Source organism: Melanaphis sacchari, unplaced genomic scaffold (genome assembly GCF_002803265.2).
Source record: "Melanaphis sacchari strain LSU unplaced genomic scaffold, SCAv2.0 Contig33_pilon_pilon, whole genome shotgun sequence".
Taxonomy (NCBI): Eukaryota; Metazoa; Arthropoda; class Insecta; order Hemiptera; family Aphididae; genus Melanaphis; species Melanaphis sacchari.
Window position 1 is genome coordinate 1,665,263 of NW_020271205.1, and position 22,403 is coordinate 1,687,665.

Consider the following 22,403-nt stretch of genomic DNA (forward strand, 5'->3'; position numbering starts at 1 on the left):
TTTACTCACCCAGTTGGACATATACAAGTATAGTTGTTAATACCGTCGACACACGTGGCGCCATTCATACAGGATGAATCAGTGCAATCCTGGTCGTTAGTTAGACAGTGTATGCCAGAAAATCCAACAGGACACGTGCAAGTGTACGAATTTACATATTGTTTACAAGTGGCTCCATTCAAACAAGGTTGAGATAGGCATTCGTCAATGTCTACTTCGCAGTGACGGCCGGAAAACCCATCAGAACACATACAAGTATAATCGCCAATACCATCCAGACATGTGGCTCCGTTTTGACAAGGTGCTAAAATCAAAAATTACTCATGGTTAGAAAAATAATACTTTATGCATCTAGAAAATAACTTTAAAAACAGAAAATAAACTCACAAGAAGCGCATTCGTCAGTGTTGATCACACAATCGCGGCCCTGAAACCCAGGAGCACAGGCGCATTTATATGATCCGTCAGTGTTTTGACAAGTGGCGCCGTTTCGACAAGGTGCCGTCAATGCACACTCGTCCACGTCTTCGTTACACAAGCGACCTTTCCATCCGATTGAACATTCACACGCAAAATCTAAAAAGTTACTAGAAGGCGAACACTTAGCACCGTTGCGACACCTGTTTGGCGTGCAAGGATCTAATCTGCTTTGGCATTCTGAGCCGGTGAACGGTAGTTGACAGACACACTTGTAAGCGTTCACCAAATCGATGCACGACCCTCCGTTTTTGCACGGGTTAATGGCACAATCATCGATGTTTACGTCACAGTTGTGTCCAGAATATCCAGGCTTGCATTGGCATGTGTATCCGTTTACACGGTCTGTGCACACTCCACCGTGCTGACACGGGTTCGAGCTACACTCATCAATGTCGATGTCACAACGTTTGCCAGTGTAGCCCGGCCTACAGTGACATATGAACTGGTTGAGGCCGTCCTCACAGCGCAACGCATTTAAAGAACACGGGTTGCTGGCACATTCGTCGATGTCGGACAAACACCGGGGCCCATAGTAACCGCGGGGACACTCACAACGCCAACCAGCCACTAGGTCCACGCAAGTTCCGCCGTTAGCACAAGGGCTACTGGCGCATTCGTCCACATTCATCTCGCAATGCAAACCGGTGAAGCCGGGCAGACAATCGCAAGAATACCTGTGAAAAGTAAGAACGGTTAGCGTGAACAATACATACACAAGCATCAGGTAGAGAAAAGAATATTTTAAAAGTCGTCGTACTTGTTGATACCGTCGATGCACTTCGCCCCGTTCCGACATGGGTTGGATACACACTCGTTAATGTTGACCTCGCAATTCGGGCCGGAAGTGCCGGCTCGACAACGGCACTGATATCCATTGATCAGATCTTCACACGTACCACCGTGCTGGCAAGGCGCAGACGCGCACTCGTCTAGCTGGTCCTGGCACAAAAGTCCCGTGTAGCCCGGATGACAGGAGCACGTAAACGAGTTCTGACCGTCGATGCATTCGCCGTGCTTACACGGATTTGACAGACAGTCATTGATGTTGTTTTCGCAGTTGAAACCCGTGAAACCCGGTGAACACTCGCACTGGTAACCGGCTATCGAATCGTGACATATGCCACCGTGCTTGCACGGACTGCTCACGCAGTCATCGATGTTGATCTGGCATCGTGGTCCAGAAAACCCTGCTGGACACGAGCACTTGTACCCGTTGATCATATCCGTGCACACGCCGCCGTTCTCGCACGGGTCCGCTTCGCATTCGTCCACATCGATCTCACATTGCGTGCCGGCAAACCCTGTATAAAATCATCGCTATGATTAGTAGTTGTAATATTATATATTATTACGCCTAAAACAATAGTTTATGGTATTCTGTGCGTCATTGCACATTTATTTTATCACGAGAAATAAGGAAAAAAATCGCTACGACGATAGTGTGTTCCAGATTACGGATGCAGGTCACATATAGCGTTGCACATATTATATGATATCATAGGTACATTGAGAGAGCGCGTATAACAGGTGTGTGTGTGGGAAATGAATAATTCCAAGGAATCGACGGGATCCAGTTCCACGTTTGGTAATTAAAGGTTGACGATCTGGTTTTTAATCGCGCGGGAACGAAATTAATTATCCGACGCAGAACTATCGCTCGACAGACCATCTGTCTCCAAGTTTGGTCGACAAGGACTATTTGTTACGCGCACGTCCGCGGAGAGACCTAAGTCCGGTTTTGGTACACAAGAACAATACCAAATTCAATAAAGACCAGCAAATTATTACAACGTTTCCCTACGATTCGCGTATTATTCAGTTTGACACGTGAAGAAAATTACAAAGCTGTCTACTTGCGACAACAGTAGTTGTATTAACTGCATTTTATTTATCCGGCCATTAAATACGGTATGATAAAATTGTTCACACGCCAAATATTCGATCATATAAAAAATATGGTGTTTATAGTTGTAAGTTTTTTTTTATGATTATTTTTTCGTCGGGCGATGATTAAATATTATTTAACATAGTTTTGGACTATACCCAGAGTTAATGAAGACATTACCTAATGGAAAAGTATTTAATTATGAAACCCACAAACAAAAATTCAATTCAAATCTTCACTTTCAGTCTTGAATTCAAAATAAAAAATAATCCCACGGTAAATCATTTACTATAAATGAATTGTATATTATTAAGCATGCTAACGTACTTATATTCGAATTGAACTAATCAGAACTAAATTAATATCATATTTATTATGCATTAATGTTACAATTCTATGATTAATTTATACAGGATTGAAAAATCTAATTGAAACCCGATAGATTGATTATTTCATTATACACATTATTAGTATAAAGATAATTAAATGTTTGAATATCTCGCGAGTTTAGATTACCTGAAACTCAATACTTGAATGCTATGGTTTTTATGTAACCGTAACTTGTTTGAAATTTAGAAATGAAACAATACATATTCATAAATTTATATACCATATTTTGATTATACACAACGTGAAGAATACATTAAATACATTTAATAACATATTTTATTGTGCTTTGTGACGTTGTGTACGCGTATTTTATCAAAATTTATGACGTGTGTGATGGTTATGTGAGTTACTGTTTCGCATTTCAAATGAAAATCACCGATGTTAATATTTATAAGCCAAACTCTACAACCATATGTAAAGAAAATAAATATCATGTTTTTTCCTTTCCGTCTCACTAAGAGTAAAAAATGATTTAGAGAGGAAACTGTCTTTGCGCTATACCGAACCAAACACGATGCCATCTGTTCGTTTAATGGGTTCAATTTGAAACTGGGTTATATACATTTTATTTTTTAATGGCAGTGTAAAAGCGTTGAAAAAAATATAAGGATGCAATCCTTCTACACATCTAGCTAAATATAAAACAATGTGGGAACAAATTATAATATCTCGTCCTGCGATTCGTTTCGTCAAGTCTGTTAAGCGTTAATGAATTATTTGAATATTATGTAACACAATTTTTACGGACCATTTCCCGGGACAGAGACAAAAAGTCATCGTTACGCCAATTTGTACGCGTATATCGTTGTCAATAATACACATCATGTATATAAAATATAATATCGTGTATATTATTATTGCCGTTCTTTTGTTACTGCGATAAAATAAAAGGCATATGTTTATGTCGCGTCCTAGTGGAGTCGAGTCGTGTAAACAACGCTGTACAGCTGCTGCAGATGACGAATAATCACCGATACCTTATCTCGAATGCGGTTCCGAGTAGAAAACACACATACATAATAATAAAATATAAGATACGAGTAAAATCGCAGCAGCAGTGGAACGATATAATATAATAATAATGATAACATTGTACGGAGAAGGAACGCGGCGGCGTCGCGTATTATGAGAAACCGCGCGTTGGCGAAAAACCCGAGTAAACCGATGTAATGTCTCTCCTCGGGACGTGTACCCCCCCCCCCCATCACCATATACACTGCGCTTACACGCCACACTCACACACATACACACAAGTGTAATACACGATATGCTCGTAATAATATAATGTCACGTAGGTACACTATCGATACGACGCGTATTTGTGTGTGTGTAAATATTATTATATATTATATTATATTTATTATACGCCACGGCTGTTCAGTGTTCGTGCAAGACACTCGGCAAAACATTTGTCCCGCACACACGCGCGCACACACACTTACACACCGCAACAGTGTACCTAACATAATGTTATGGCATTTCAAACATTAAGTCGGGTCGGGACCGTCGTCGGTTTTATACGCACTAACATAATATTATATAGATACGTACAACGGTCCCGCGGCGAAGACATGACGACGGGAATAATAATAATAATAATAATAATATACAAACGGGGCACGCGGTCGATATTTCGCGCTGGTTTCCATATTTTATAATCTGAGGTGTCGTCGTCGTCGTCCGCCACCGCCACCGCCACGGACCGGGTCCGGGTCGTGTCCCGGCCGGCCCGCGAGTACCGACGTGGAGGTTACCCAGACACACACACACACATATTATATATGTAAAGGCAATACTGCGGCCGTCTCGCGAATGATAAACGTCGCGTACCCGCACGATGTGTGAATAACGCCTATAATATCGTCGACGACGGGCGCGTTGAAATTTATGAACACTTATACGGATCCGCCGCAGCGCTTGCGTACGATAATAATAATATATTATATTATTGTGCCCGAGAAGAATATTATAATAATAATAATAATAATAATAATAATAATATGTACTACGCCCGGCAGCGACGGGTACCTGGGTATCATGTGCGTTCGATACCATAGGTATAGTGGTGTGTGCGATATACATACCGCACAGCATATCAGATACAAACTACACAGGTATACGAGAGTATCCGCGAGCACGTCCAGTACGTATATAAAATACGTTTGCGCGCGAATGTGTGTGCGCCGCAAGTGTACGAGAATATAATATGATATTATATATATATATATATATATATATAATATACGATATACGACATACGATATACATATAATATACGCATATATTGTAGCGCTGTAAACGCGTGCATGATAATGTTATATAGACTGGCGTATAACAATATTATGTACTCGGGCAACCGGTACATACATTATTATTATTATTATTATTATGTGCGCGTCGTCGTCGTCCGGCGCGACCAGTTCTTCTTCCACTATCCGCTACGCGCGGGCCGAGTGTCAATCACACGCCGCGGTCGTCCGGCGCGCGCGTTATAAAAGGTAATGTAACACGCAACCGTTGTCGTCCTCATGTCTGTCGATTTATTCGCCCGTTTGATTTGTAGAACTCACTTACTCACTACTGCCTACCTATCTACACTAACTGGAATGGCCGTGGCTGCGAGAAATATCATATTGTATTATTATATACACACGGGTATATAATATACGCGACGACGATGGAAACGGCAACAGTAATAATAAAAAAAAAAAAAATAATAATAATAATAATAAATAATAAAAAGCGTTCGGAATCCGGTCGGATCGGTAATGGTTTTTTTTTTTTTTTTCATTTTATTATCATTATTATTATTTCGCATCGTTTGCTTTCCACGTCGTCACCGTACACGACGATCCTTTTAAGAATTGCATCCACTCGGACTCCCGGGACCAGACCAGTTTGTACTTTCCACCAGGACTTACGACGATTGGCGCATACTGAAAAGACTTACGACCTGACACACGCGTACGCGACCAATATACACTTATTCTGCCGGACGCGGCTAATCGTTAGCGCCGCAATCGTCCGTCGTCGTGAAAACTCAATACAGATGATATTCTATCGGCGCGCACACGCACACGGCCCAGCCCCGCCATCACCACCGGTCACACGGCGCGATAACCTCGCTCCGCAGTGCTCACAGGACGGCGAACGCAACGCCTGCGAGACGGCCGTAACGGATAAATGAATAATAATAATAATAATAATATTACGTCCGTGGATGGGCGGGATATATTATAAGATTCGTGATTTACCGTAACGACTGTGCGGGCACGACGAAGATCGAGACAACACCGTGATCTTCGCATTTATCAATAATAATATAGGTACGATATTATATTGTCGACGGCGAGAATGGAAACGACGAATTATTCAATATTATCATCGAACCGAACACGGAACGGTGCGCGATCGTGTGTGGAATATGTATTACTACTTGAGGTATCATGAATTCCCTAGCGTGCTCAAACATAGAGCCCACTACGCCGAAAAACAATAAGATTCGTCCGGCGCGATAGTGTTATTCTCCGATATACCTATCTATAATACACCCATACATCGCACGAGTAACACGAACGCAGTGCAACTGCAGCAGCAATATCATCGAAATACAAATGATGACGCACTACGACCATTACGCCGACGGATTTTCGTCGTAGCGTTCGTCCAAAACCCGTTTTGTTTTTAATGCACCCGAATGCGAGCGCGGACAGACCGAGCACGATTCCATCAATAGTTGTTTACGAAACGATAAAACATTTACGACCCGGCTAACCGCTGCTGAAGGTGCCCGGGCGTCAAACGGTATAATTTATAACGAACCTAAAAAGGTTTTAATATTGCTATTATGTTTCTTTTTATTGTTATGTTTGTCGAAACCGGAAACTGATTCATCCGGAATTGGTCTCGACCACGCGGTGCGACGCGTCGTGTACTCCGATCGTACGAGTCACATTATTTTATGTCACCCATAAAACTCACACGTCGATAATAGGTACATTATGTTTTCACATGCAAATTACTACAGCGTGCTGGTTGTGAAGAAGACTTTTATCACGCATTTTAATGTGCAGCACCGAATTTCGCGTACCGAAGATATATATCCGTTAACGGTTTCCGGTTGGGTCGATCGACAATAACCGCAGCTTTGCTTACATTCGCTCTTGTGCACACATACACACACATACAGCGGCAATAATATTCAATAAACGGTAACAAGCGCGTTCGTTAGCTAGCCTGCCAGCGCCCGCAATACAACGAAACAACAACGCGATTCTGTGGCGTGGGCGTGATGATGGTTTTGTACTTATGTTATATGGACAACAACAAAGCGATAATAGATTAGGGTCAACGCGAAACACGGCGCTGGATAGGTGCAGAGGAAATGTAGAAGAGAAGGTACAAAAAAAAAAATAATAATAATAAAACGATGATGATAATAATAATAATAAAATAACTACGTAGCAATATAAAATATACGTAACGAACGGCGATCCCGGAACAATGGTGCATTGTGTATGCATGTGTATATACACTCACTCGCGGGTTTCATACCGCCGCAAGTACTGTAGAGATAAATATTTGTATGCGGTACATTCCGGGCTAGCGTGTGGTTTTTTTTTTCATTTCTTTTAGTCGACGGATTTTGCAGAGGATATATCGTCTGCTCGTAGTTAGTGGAAGTCTCCCCCCATCGGGTGCAACTTCGTCGACAACGGCGCTCTCAAAGAAGATAAGAACCCTTGTATAATATTCTCCACTGTTAGAAAAAGAAGAGAGAGATAAAGAGAGAGAAAAGAATGATGATACAGCGAGCGGGACCATTTATAATAATATTATTGTCCAGTTAATGAGGCACCCGGTATTACGCCAATAAAGGAGAACTTTACTATCCATTAGCGATCGCAATCTTCGTACGACGACTGGGTCGCCGCCGGGGAACCCATGTATATTATTATAAGAGAAGACGACGTTCGCCTCGAGTCTCCACCGACCTCTTATCAGCGCGCCACCGCCTGTTCGATTTGAAACGCGCTTATACGCGCGCACAATATACAATGGACCGTAAATCTTGAAACAAATACACCCGATGACAACGACCGCCGTCGATTCCGTGTTGCTGTGCCGCCGCCGATTATAAAATGTGTTTTAATGTGCCAGTCTTTTTTTTTCTCGAAATAATAGTAATCGATTGTAGTACTTGTTGTCGCGAACGCCACTAAATCTGTTTGGCTAAACGTATAGGTACACCTCGACAGCACAAACGGACCATCACCTTTGCAGAACTTTACGGTGGACAAGTAAAAATAAATGGTCTTGATACGATCGACGTGTATATATTTTCTTCGGTCGGACGTGTGCTTAAAAAATATGAAACGGCCGTAATACGGGGCGGCGGCTGCGGTGGGGCAAACGACCGTTCGGATGTGTTTATCTGGCCGGTCGGATCTGCAGAGCATGTATATATACAAGATCACGCGAGATCTTTTTATGATAAAGAGAGAGCCGTCGACGGAGCTTTTGTGAGTACCGGTTGGTTTGCTCGCCGCCGCCGACAAACGCGAGCGCAAAAGCAGTCGGGCACGACCCGTATGACGGACACGTCGCTGCTCAACCGAAACGGGAAATAATATTCTATGTAATAACCACGCGAGAGACTTGAATTTTTACCACCATCTCCCCGAGGACAGTGTGCTTCGCTGTTAGAAGCAAAAATGACGAACGACAATGACGTCGACGGACGCGCACAACCGCAGGTCGTCGATCAACTTCTCTCTCTTGCACTACTCGATCCGTCACCCCAAAAAATGGCATACAAATACTTCTATTTTTCCTCTTTCCATCACAATACTTCTGTCTGTTAGTCTCTCCTCCCTTTCTCTCTCTGTCTGTACCGTAGTAAAAGTTCCAACAACATAGATGGAATTTCAACGACGTATAATATACTTGCAGTTGGATAATTATGTACAGTATAATAATATTTCCTCGGACAGCGGATTAAAAATTATTTACGACGCATATGTATAACGTCTAATTATTTTTAACCGAGCACATGACGTCTGTCTATAATTCCGACATAATACAACGACCTCTACATACAACGCAACTGCAATTATTGTAAAGATACAGGTACACGCGTAATACGACAGACATGTTATATTTTCTAATAACCGTAAATTATCAAATTCCAAAATTAACTATTGCATTTAAAATATATAATATTATACTAAATAACCTACTATTGTTCCCACGCCGTATTGTTGTTAAATCTATATAAATTGATTTTTTAACCATTACGCAAAGTATAAACATATATAAACATATGTAATTTTTAAACCATGATGTTATGTAAATCAGGAACGTGAATCATTTTTATTATATTTTTTTGTTAACAGTTTTTTTTTTTTTTACGCACTGACGACGTATAAATAAAGAATTCCGTGAAATCACGTTTGCATAGATTATCACTAAGATAGTTCAAAGATAAAAATTGTCACCTCATCAAATTTAAAAAAAATATTATTATTATTATTTGTATAATCATCCATTACGTTACTACTATTCGAGCACGGAGGTAATTTTTTCGATTCGTAAGTAAATTATAGTGTAGCATACGGTATATTACAATATGATTATTATACAATATTTGCTGAAATTATACGTTAACGTAGACTAGTTTTTATCTATAATACAAATTAAAAAGACGATAACTATGTAATAAAATATGTATTTTTTAATAGGGCTCTTTAATGTGGAAACGCAACATGCAGTATGTGTAACGGTAAAAATAAAATCAAGACAAATTAAATGGATGGAATAGATTGATAAAATAATAATAAGTACAATAGAAATTATTTTAATAAAAGTTTACCTGGCATGCACACGCATCGGAAAGTTCCTGGGTCATCAAGGCAGGATCCTTCGTTTTTGCACGGATGCGAGTCACACTCATTCACATTTGTCTCACACCGTGGCCCTGTAAAACCTTGTGGGCAATTGCAGGCAAATGATCCAGGAGTATTGACACAAACTCCATCGTGTTCACATGGTGACCCTGTGTAAATAAAAAAAATTTATATTTTATATTAAATTAACGACCCAGTGAGGTAAACAAAACACAATAGTGTGACGTGTGAAAGCGATCCGTCGTCATCACCAGTCGTTGAAGAGAGGAGTTATATAACAAGACAGTGATGAAAAATCGCTCGCCAACTCACCGGCGGCGGCGGCCGAAAATCTATTACAATTTTTAATTGACTCGTTAACAGAGGCGTGTGCGCCGCTGTTTGTTCACTTGACAATTTAAAAAGATGACTACGTCTTAATTACAACGTTTCACGAAGTGTAATCTATCCACCGAGCATACACTATATCCATACCACTCTCCTTCTCTATCTTTCGTTCTTTCTTTCTTTTTAACTCTCGGTTACCGATGGACACGGCCGCTGACCGTGTACGGTCAATATAGCCGACAGTCCTCCCCCCACCGCTAGCTCACACACACTCAATCTTCCCGTTTTCCGGACGTTAGAATGGCCCTGAAACGTCGTGGAAAACACGGATCGTGTACACAAGCAAGTGCGGACTTTAAATACGCGTATATGTAAAGATAAAGATCGCAGCAATGTCCACACAGTCACCAATATTATTATCGGTCTGACCGGTTAAAACCATGTTTTCCATCGTCTATACAGGTATCTATATGCATACTTACACACGGACACACATGTACACGTGTCTGGTTTACCTATACGGCTGTACACCGCACTTGGAGATACGAACGTTGTGTATAGTGTCAACGGTGTCAACCATAAAGCTGGAAACCGCTGGCGTTACGCGATAGCCGTACGTAACTATTTTAATTACCGGTCTCTTATCCGAGATAATCTTTCCCCTTATCCCCCACAATCAAATATAACACGCACGCCATGGGAACAGGAAGCCGGTAGGCTATTGTTCAGCGGATTGGATAATAGGGAGTAAATGAGAGAGAAAGAAAGAAAAAGAATGAGAGAGCGTGACCGGGTGACAGGAGGGGAATCGAAAAAGAGACGAAAACATAATGAGAGAGAGAGAGAGTGAGAGAGACAGATAGAGCAAAAGAGCCCTGTGTCGACGGTGTGGATTACAAGAGTAGTACAAGAAGTAGAAGAGGTAGCTGTTCTTTTCGCCTCCATCCTCCCTCAACGAAGACGGCGGCATGTGTGGTTTTATGTTGTAGAAATGCGATAGTGTGGGAACTTGTGATTTCGTCGGAGGATTCGTATTATATTATTATATAATATATAACGTGGTTTTATTATTATTATTATTTATCATACCTTGTTCGCATTCGTTGATGTCTTCGGAACAATCAATTCCTTTGTAGCCGGAAGCACACGAACAAGTGTACGAACCATTGATCGGACTTGTGTCGCATATGGCATCGGTGTGACACGGGTTAGACGTGCACGCGTCGTCGAGATGGCACAGGAGACCTGCGAAAAACGCATAAATTTCGTGATTAGTCATTGCGCAAAATTATGCATCGATGACAGACACAATACTATATTATACCATCGCCGTTATACTATGCTGTCCAGGACAAACACAACGGGCATTCATGGTCTAAAAAATGATCGTCACTTACCGGTCTTGCCGTACGTGCACTGGCAATGGAAGCTGCCAACCCGGTCGATACAAGTGGCGCCGTTGAAACACGCGGCCCCAGCACAATCGTCAATGTTTACCGAACAGTCTTGTCCGGTCCAGCCGTTTACACAAATGCAATTGTACGATCCCAGCGAATTGGTACACGTCGCGCCGTTGTGGCAGACGCTGGGCCTCATGGCGCACTCGTCCACGTCCATCTCGCACGATTCACCCGTCCATTGGGCCGGACACGAGCACGTGTAACTGTTCACGCCATCTACGCACGTACCACCGTTCAGGCAGGCGTGCGGTATACAATCGTCAATGTTTTCCTCGCAATTTTTGCCCCGGAAACCTGTAAAAGAAAAACGTGTTAAACAAACACAATAATTCGATTAATCAATAAATAGCAGACGACCGCATACCGACTCAGGTACTCTAAGACGAGTCCAAAACGCCCGAGTCGAGAATGTTCTCATCACACACCTCGGTACGTGAGTGATAATATTTATTGTTTATAGACCAACCCCTACTGACTCGTTCACCCGCAAATTCACCCCTTCTAATCGCCCGAAAACATCATAAAAAACATCCAAACTCGGGCCAAGTGGTTTTTCAAAAATCCTTATCTATACAAAGGAGAGCCGAAGACAGATATTACAGCATATAATAGATACGAATACAACAACGGAGCGTAATGGATCACTAAATAATATTAAGAGGTGTGGTAAATGTAATTCATTATGCGTGTAATAATTATTATCAAATCGATCGACAACTATAATATGGTCAGCACGTCGACACGCAAACATTGCTCGATGTCGTTGTGTCGGTGAGTAGGTGGGCGAAAACCGGTGTACGTGTTCCGACGAGTGTAAAATATCATTATTTTATATTAAATATGTTTTAGGTATATTTTATGTATATTATGTGGAGCGACAAACAGGATGACCGATACCGCGTAAAATCAGTATTTTAATCGATTCGGCTGCCGAACGTCATTATATATCTTGTAGAAACGCGTCCGACGGATTTCATTTCGTTATTTTTTTTTTCACACGAGCAAATCTCGTTCGCTCGAGCCCGTCGACCCACCACACACCAATTGATAATAATATTATACATACATTATGCGGACAGTGGCTGTGACTGTGCGCCTGTGCGTACGGCATATACATACGGATAGAATATTAATATTATAGCGACTACTGTGGCGCAATGGAATTGGACAAAAAAAAAATGCGTGCGGCATCGAGACTATCCGTTAGACGGGTGTCGGACGAAGAGCATTTAAAAAAAATAAATACAAACGTATATGTAGATGTATAATACGTAGGTACGCAGATATATATTATTATTATTCTCCGGTCACGATTACCGCGATAAAAACTCGACGGATCGGCGGGCGAGTCGAATCGGATATAATATTATAATGTGCAGCATAATATGTATGGGCGAGGGCTCGGGCGCGTGTTCGTAAAGTAAAGTATGTATAAGGCGTAGGTATAAACCGCAGCTAAAGCGATCCGTTAGCGGACTCTGACACGGCGGACAAAAGGGGCGGCGGCGGGGCGGTACGTATACGAATGGCTTAATAACATCGTCGACAGATGTGAGACGATATTATATTATGCGAGCGGTTTCGTGAGATGCTGTAGCGCGTTACACAGGCAGCGGGACGCGTTGCTGAAAGATACGATACCGCCCGAACCGTCAAAACGCTCAGTCGTCGCGGGATTGACGAGGCACGAGAGATATCGTAATGCACTCGTTTAAATGTGTATGTGTAGGCGCGCGAACGCGTGTGTGTGTGTGTGTGTGTGTGTGTGATCGATCGTAATAGAAAAATATACATATTATTATTAAATTTCGATCGACATCGCGCGAGCTCGCAGTTGAACAAACACCGCCGACTTTGCGCGGATGGACGGACGCGCTCCACTATTTTTACAACTCGAGTATACATCATTAATCTCGTCCGACAGTCCACAAAACTAACGGCCGATGGCATTGTGACTGACGTAACACAAGTTAGACTGCGCGATGTATATAGTATTACGAGTACGATATGTAGGTATACCGACTACGTACTATTTTTTTGTAGCCGCTAAAGAAAGAAAATGAATTACACTTTTTAATTCTATTTTTTTGTTCATATTCTCTTCACGGTTTATGTCTACCACCGAATTTTGTTGTCTGTTTGTTTAGTAAAACACCTACGCGGTCGATTAACGAGTCATTCAATCATTTGACCGACGACATGTCAATTGAAATACCGTTGACGGATTATAATAAAAATGATAAAATTCGGGGTCATCGAGTCCACTACACCCATCTCCCACCAACTAAATCGTCTCCGAGGTGGTTGTCAAATACGGGCAACAAAACCGGTGACATGGAAAAAGTGCGAATATTTTTAACATGTATTTTTATGTAAATCTCGAGTGTTCTAGATATAGGCAAGTGTGGGTTAAAAAAAAAAGTTTAATAATAAAATCAATTCTAATGACCTCTCAAAAATGTCGTTAGCTATTAATTCCCATGAATAGTCGTCTGATAACCAGTATTTTCCCACGAAACCGTTTGCTGACGAGATAACGTAACCACACACAACTTCCGACAAATATCCACATTATTGGCGATTAAAAATTAAATACAACCGCTAAAACCGGAAATTATTTGGATAATAATGTAGTAATATTATATTATCAATCTTTTTTTTTTTTTTAGTCACATCGTGCGAAATTTGTAAGGTAGGTACACTTGTACAAACATATGAACCTCAATAAATCGATAAATCATCAAATGGCGTAATGGTTAAATAACACGTCAATATAGACGATAATCAATATTGTGAATTTTATTCCTTCGTTTTTTTCGTCTTGTTACACACCCACCCATCGTGAAGTTATATCATTCATTCATTATAAACAGATAAATAATTTGACGTCAATCGGTATACTGATGATGTCTGTACAATATTATTATTTACATTGTCCACTGAAAGTATCCGAGACACGTTTGTCTCGTATTATATTCCCTGGGATATTTAGGGGTCATTGAGCATGTATTTGTGTGTATCAACACAAGAAATAGAAGAACCCCCGTCGACTGAACCATGGTAAATATCATTTATTAACAGAGATACTTAAAACCGGGTCGTTTTCACATGGTCAGAACATACTTAATATTACGTATTTCGGTCGATTACACAGACATTTATATTATGTATTATGTATTACTAGGATAAATGATCGTACCAGATTTGCACTTGCACTCATAATTGAGATCGTCGATCTGCATACACCTTCCGCTGTTCATACACGGCGACGGGTCGCACGGGACGTATATCATTTCGCAGTTCTTGCCTGTGTAACCTGGTTCGCAAATACACCTGAAACCAGAAATACAAGTTAAAGTTGTGTTCAATACATACATTACACTTCAAAAACAATAATTCATTTTACTCAAACTTCATTCCGATTTATCACTTTATGATGCGTCAGATGCGAACTTAAGACTTAAATTATGTGTTTGAATTATAAGCATATACCATATATTTATAAAAGCGGTTGGATAAAAGGTATATTATACAATTTTTATTTTATTATCGGATTGAAGCCAATAATAATTTAATTGCTATAAAAATGTTTACAACCTATATCATAAAACATCATCATTAATGATACGATGAAATATTTCGTCTTGGATATCAAACTTGAGTGCTTACCTACCTATTACTATTAGTTAAATTTAAATCAGATTAAAGGATAATTTAATTCACATTATAATTTGTTATATTGTTATTTATTAAGATAACAATAGACCATAAAATTAGGAATTCTTAACAGAATGTAGTAATTATGTAGATACATGCATAGTTTTTTCCCAACAAAAATATTACGAGCAATTAATAGTAATAATAGAGTATAAATATTACTACGTAAATACTATTAACGCCTTCGCAAAATTCAATATTTATAATACATTTTTTCTTTTTTTTATGGAGAGGCGAGTTTATTGTTGGTAAACTATGTTTTTTTCGTATTATATGATAGAACAACATGGACCCGAAACAATGGGTCAATTGTGTATAGCCGCACTGAATGGTTGTTCCTAGCTAAAAAATCGTGTGAACCAAAAGACGAAATAGTATAAAAAATTTGAAAAAATTATCGCTCGCTTTTGCACACAAACAACAGTTGTACAGTATTGTGTACAAATTTAGCGTGGGCGGCTATTTCTTATCTTTTGGTATGACAAACAAAGTAAACAAAAATTTTAAATGAAAATAACACAGAAACACAGACATAATAATATTACACTATACAGTATATACTGCTAATTGTCCCACGACTATGTCCTATTATATGTATTTTTTTTGTTCTAAGTATTTTGTTATATTTTCAAAAACGGTACAGACGTTCACCTATGACCTAATTCAATGAAACCTAAGCAAAGCACACAAACACAACGTCAAAAACGTCAATTCTAACGACATAGAAATTTTGCAAGAACTACGTATACACTTTTAATTATATATGTGTGTGTGTATGTATGTGTGACCAGTGAACCGGAACGCGTGCGTGTAAAAGATTAGATGACCGAGGTCTAGACAAGATCGCGTGCTCTATCGTTTTTATTATATTTTATTATTATGTATATTATTATTGGTCGGAGCGTTAAAATACTCGGATTTCCTGCAGGCGATTCGCGTACGCACGTCAATGCGAAGCTGTTGTATATGCTACTTTAAACGTGATAAAATATGATGTTTTTCCTCATGCACGAGGTGGTATGATGTATATAATAACATTAAATGGATATATACATATTGTTTTGAAAGAAACGGGGGAAGAAAAAATAAAAACTCGCTCGCGTGGATCATTATGCAGTTATATGGTCAAGAACGCCTACGGAAAAGAAATAATTACACGTCCGCGGACGACTTAAAAATTATGGACCGTCGGTTTGCGTGCATTGAATTTTTTTATATGTTCGCGCACTCGTACACACACACACGCACATAAAATTACATGCATATGCATGCGTATAGATACACACCAGAGTGTTTTCGTCTACGTATTTTTCATCATTTTTCATTTGAATGTTCCTACTCGAATACACACATAATATAATATTAGGAATGCTTATAATCCGGTTTTTTTCTTTATTTGCGAGGGGGTTTCGACTCTAATTAACATTATTCACCGAAATATACCGTTGACAGAGGTTATCGTCTATCTCGTCGTCATTTCAATAATAACAAATGAATATAATATACATAAGCTACTGTGACAGTATTTATTATATTATATAATATATATGACGTATACACATTGCATAGGTATACCCACTATGCGTGTTGCCTACCGTGCCTAATATTTTATTTTCAAAAACATTAACTAATCGTATCACCCATGTGGTGTATTCAGTGTCACAGCGATGAGACTATATGGACATAAATAATAACTAGTTTTCGAGAACAATACAATATATAATTATTACAATATTATACTCACGCATACGATCCATGTGTGTTGACGCATTGTCCGTGCACGCAGGGTTCGATTGTTGAACATTCTTCGATGTCTTCGGAACACGTTGTGCCCGTGAACCCTGGGGCGCACGTGCATTCGTAAGAATCATCTTTAGAAGCGCATTCTGCTCCGTTCTTGCACGGTCCCGAAGCGCAATGATCTTCCAACTCACAATTTGGTCCTGCGATAGAAAAAAGCAACCAACACGTTAATCGAATATAATTCAAAAAGTTTAACTTATAGTTGTAGATATTTTACACGATCTAGTTTGGTGTGTTAAATTCACGGTTACCCAAAACGTATATCCAACCAGTTAGGCGAAACTGGTCAGTATAATATACATATTATTATAATGGTAAAAATAATCAATTGATGCGAAATGTCAAACATTGAATTAATTAGGTACTTATAGGCTTTATGAGTATTTTTATGTGTAACTGTAAAGTTTTCTTTAAAAAAAAAAAAAAAAAATCAAAATTTAATCACGAATTTTTAATACCTCCTAGACGAAAATAAAACCAAAGAGATGAAAAGTCTGCTATTAGCAAAATATAATTTGTAACGTTATATAAATATAAGGCAACGTTTTGTATAATATCCGCAAGAACATCGTTAATCATTAACTAATATTTATTATTTATACGTCTTCGGCAACATTTCGTAATTGAGAGACAAACCAAGTCGTTGTGTGGTATACTCGCTATATTATATATATATATTTACAATATGCAGTACCAAATTAATGAATTGAACTCGGTTTTCATAATGTACTTCATACAAAATTGGACTAAAACGTGTTATTTATATTTCGAGTCGTAGAGAAAGTCGCGGCAGACTTTGTCGTAACACATCACCAAACCGTAAATAAATCTCAGACGGGTAAAGAAGATTCGCCGGGCAAACGCGGACGGTCATCGTCATCGCTCATTAACATATATTACACCCATAAATATTATGTAGATAGCACACCCGTGTCGTAGGGTCAGCATCAGACGTTACATAACCGCAAGCACACACATACGGCGAATGCGCATTAACCAATATCGCGATCGTTTACGTAAAATAAACGCGGTCAAACCTCGCCACTCCGATGAGGGTTGACCCGCGCAGAGAGCGGTACAACGTAAACAAAAAGAGTTTTCGCGACGATGATACACGCCGCGCGGCACACGGTCGTGAAAATCGATTACGCCGGAACTCCCAAGAGATGACGATTAAACGCATTAAAATAATAGCAAGTAGAAGTGTAGAATATCGTTGTGCGCGCGCTGTTTTGTTGGAAAAAAAAAAAAATAATAGTAGAAATAACCGAGAAGAATGACCGACGGTATAACACGGCGACCGCGGCAACGACGACAACGACGGAGGCGTAACGACGTTGTATGTACACGTACAATTTGTTAGCTCGTCGCCGCCACGCAATAAAACGTTGCACACGACATATATTTTATAACAAATAGATAGATAGATAAAGAGAGAAAGAGAGAGATACATATAGTGCCATCGCCACGTTATGCGGTGCGAGTTTTATCGGGAGGAAAAAAGCCGTGTTCACGGAATACTCTTTTTTCTGTGCGTACACAGATGCTATTGCTATTATATTTATTGTTTTTTTTTTTCCTTTAACGAGTCGGCAATACGATCGTCTAAACCCTGATCGGCGGTCTTCGTTTCCTATAATTATACAATAGTATAATACATTAATACCTCTCCGTACCTACGATATATATACGTACACATTTAACCGCGGATAACCGATAAAACATCCACGGGGACTTCTACAAAAAAATTGATTTGAGATCTATATTATTATAGGAATCGAATGACGACGACGTGTGATATATTAATGGTATATAACGGTATTTCGGGGCGGACCCGAGTCTAGGGGTTCACCCCTATTCGCGCCCGTGCATGGGCCAGATCGACAATCGGGCGGGAGCGTATACTTTATGACGGTAATATATATGTCTCTTCTACCCGTCACAATGCCTTAATTTTTATACCGCCTGGTGATTAGAAATGTTAGGATATTGTATAATGTCTTAACTATCAATTAGTATAAAATCGATGTACGATATCGTATAATATGCATACCTGTAAATCCGGGCGCACAGTTGCACCGATGTTCCTTGATGTTGTGCAGCCAACACGTGCCGCCGTTTTGGCATGGCTTCGAGTCGCACGCGTTCGATATGGGTATCTCGCACAGGGACGCGGTGAAACCCAGCGGACACTGGCACGAGAATCCTGGCGGCGAATGTGGTGATACTTGCGTGACGGCGCACGTTCCGGCGTTTTGACACCGAGGTACGGGACCCGTGTGGCAGGGGTTTTTCCATTGACAATAAGGTCCGACGAACAGTCCAGTGCAGCTGCAAAAAGAAACACGATAAGTCGGGCCGCGTTATAAATAAACTCCTAATGATGCAAAATATCATATTATCATAGTTAATTTTCCGGTGCGTTTCGTTTTTTTCCGAGTAAAGCTCCGAACAAAATATACCGTACCCGCGGTAACTGTAACTCGTTTCATACGAAGCTGTTGGCGATACCATATAAATACTCCCTTAATAGTGATCTATACCGCGCTATTCCCCATCCCACGGAAAGATGAACTGCTCTCGCGGTCGAAAAACGACGAAGGCATAATATCTGTTTTTCGTCAATATCAAATAATGACAGAATGACTGCCGCGACCTATAATATATGATGTAAAACAGCGCTTTAAAAGTCCTCCGTTTACAATACGCAAAATAGGTTTAGTCGATGAGCACATCGTACACAACATCATAGCATAACACGATACACGAGATCGTTTTCAAAGTTCACACTTTTGGTGAACGTTGAACGCGTACCGCGCGGCATACGTAAATCACCGTATTATATCGATATTATTGTGTTTACGACAGGAACAACGATACAGCGTACCTACGTATGATAAATGCGATATGTTATAATATTATTATAATTCATATGCGATACGGTATACGCGGTATATCAACCACGCGTGTGGTTGAGATACAACGATATCCAATCGCGCGTCGGTGTGCGTGTGTGTGCGTGTACATTGCACACACGTACATAATATTATTATTATTATTATTATATCGGCCGCCCGGAGCACGTTCTGATACGCACTCGCTCGTGTGCGAGTGAGTGAGCGAGCGAGCGAACGCGCCGCGCGCGCGCGAGCGTTGTGGACAGGGAGCGGTCACGAGATGCCGAGATAAATAAAATATTATACGCGGCGACGCGGGGCGAGGCGAAGACCACTGGAAATATTGTTTAGAACAAAAAACCAGATCGTATCTCCGACCATAATATTCGGATTCGGTCGACCGGTTCCACGGCCGCCGCAGAGAACCTTACCGCGTCTACCTCCTATACGTGTATAATAGTATTATATTATGTACACGCGGTGGATCACCTGCGGGCGACTCGCGCATTCTCGCTCGCTCTCTCTCTCTCTGTCTGCCTAACTCTATCAATATCTCTCTCGGTCCCTCTCTTTCTGCCTTATTTTTATTATTATTATTATTATTATAATCGCGACGCATCGTTGTATGGATTCGTGAGGGTTTGCGCAACACACACACACACACAGACACACAACCCTCACGCGCGGTATAATATTATATATACCCGACGACCGAGGTTTTATAATACTTCACGTTCTGCGTCTATACCCACACGTATTAGGTATAAACATGGTAAATGTAAGAGAACCTAAATTCTTCGTCGTTCCGGGTCAAAATAGGATTTCGAAACAATTAAGCACCTATATATAGTATATAGACGATATACGTCCTATATAAATATATAACATAATAGCGTGTGTGCATTTTATACATAAATGTATAACACATTGTATACATTTTGATGTGCAGATGGCAAAAATCGTAAGGTATTCGTTGGATTTGCAGCGCGAGAAATAGATACGCGATAATAGAAAACTACGAGTACATAAGCCTCGACGGAATTAGATATTATACATAGTTGTTAATATAATATACATAGGTACACAATCGTGTGGGCACAAAATAAATGTAGAATGATATGTAGTATAATACTTGGTAGCTGATAGGTAGCTATAGCGTGGTATACTGCCGACACGACGAAAACGAATTCGTTTCCGTTGTGTCGTTAAACACAAAATCTACACAGAAAGTACACTGGCTGACTGTTTTGTCCATTAGCCTTCGGGCGGTCTCGTAGGTAACTAATATATTATTTATTCCTCTTTCCCATTCTCGTTTTGTCGTCAAACCTGGGCCTGCGGGTCGGATTACCGAGCGGTGGCTCGCGCGTTAATGGATTGTTTCACCGACCGTGAAGAGAAATACGATAGAATAGAGACGACGACGTCCGACGGCCGAATGAAACAGCCTAATGATGCCGAGCCTAATATTTTAACTACAACATACGATATTATATATATATATATATAATTTTATATTTTCATCTCCCTTTTCCTCCTCCTCTTCCTCATTCTACGCGCAAGCCAGGGCGAGAGCGCGCGCACGTCCAGCTCGCAGTGAAGAAAAATTATTGTGCTTGGTTTTGAACTCGTTTCGACAACGGCCGGAGACTTAAACGCACACTCATCGTTGTCGGCAGTCGGCACGATATCAAAACACAATCCATCTGGGTATAGTTTTTTTTTTTTTCGTTGCGCCTCGCCCGTGCACCACCTGTTATTATTTTATGACACTACGACAACGAATGCGAAGCACGGGTTAATATAAGTAAAATGTATAATGTACAATATGTGCACAGGGCGCCGCGCTGTGTAAAACGAGAAACATTCCAATAATAATAATGATCGGTCAATAATAAAACACAAATTCATCGATTTATATAAATATATATAACACTATATTTATAATGTTAGGTATACAGTATAATATATAGCCACTTGATGATTTCAATATATGATACGATGTATCTATATTTATCATATTATGTATACTTATTTTAAAATGACACTCGTACGCACACGATGAATTATTATAATTTATTATATTAAAGTATTTAAGTACGTTAAAGTGTTTATACACATAAAAGTTTTATACTATCGTTAGACAACCCCCGTTCGACAATGTTTACCTAATATAGATGATATTAGTTACAGATCAATGACGTCGGGTCAGGTCGTAACTTCTAATAAATTAACGACGCAACAGGGCGAAAGAAGTGTCCGCCGACAAGCGTTCGCGTTCCCCGATAATCAATTCCGACGCGTAGTCTTTCAGTCTATGTACAAGCATATAATAATACATACACATCCTTAATCCAAACACTCACACATAGTCACATAAACATATTATGTATACACACACGGTCGCGAGCAGACGTCTCTGATGACTCTGCCCAGTCTCGACGACAACCGGACGCCCTCTGAATACGAAATCACCTGCGCATACCCATAGGTGCCATGCAATAAACGTATACGTAGTACGTACGCAATATACGACGAC

General features: G+C 40.2%; 1 protein-coding gene across 2 annotated transcripts in view; it reads right to left on the reverse strand.

Moving 5' to 3' along the window:
• The window catches only part of LOC112596686 (neurogenic locus Notch protein), a 48,764-nt gene that overhangs the window by 5,371 nt on the left and 20,990 nt on the right, over window positions 1-22,403 (reverse strand). For both annotated transcript variants that reach the window (XM_025342450.1, XM_025342449.1), the window contains exons 3-11: window positions 19,021-19,298; window positions 16,909-17,107; window positions 14,647-14,780; window positions 11,385-11,741; window positions 11,077-11,232; window positions 9,627-9,809; window positions 1,238-1,781; window positions 388-1,154; window positions 10-304 (exon numbers count right to left, since the gene is read on the reverse strand). In XM_025342450.1, coding sequence (XP_025198235.1) covers window positions 10-304; window positions 388-1,154; window positions 1,238-1,781; window positions 9,627-9,809; window positions 11,077-11,232; window positions 11,385-11,741; window positions 14,647-14,780; window positions 16,909-17,107; window positions 19,021-19,298 — 2,913 coding nt within the window. The remainder of the gene's footprint in view (window positions 1-9; window positions 305-387; window positions 1,155-1,237; window positions 1,782-9,626; window positions 9,810-11,076; window positions 11,233-11,384; window positions 11,742-14,646; window positions 14,781-16,908; window positions 17,108-19,020; window positions 19,299-22,403) is intronic.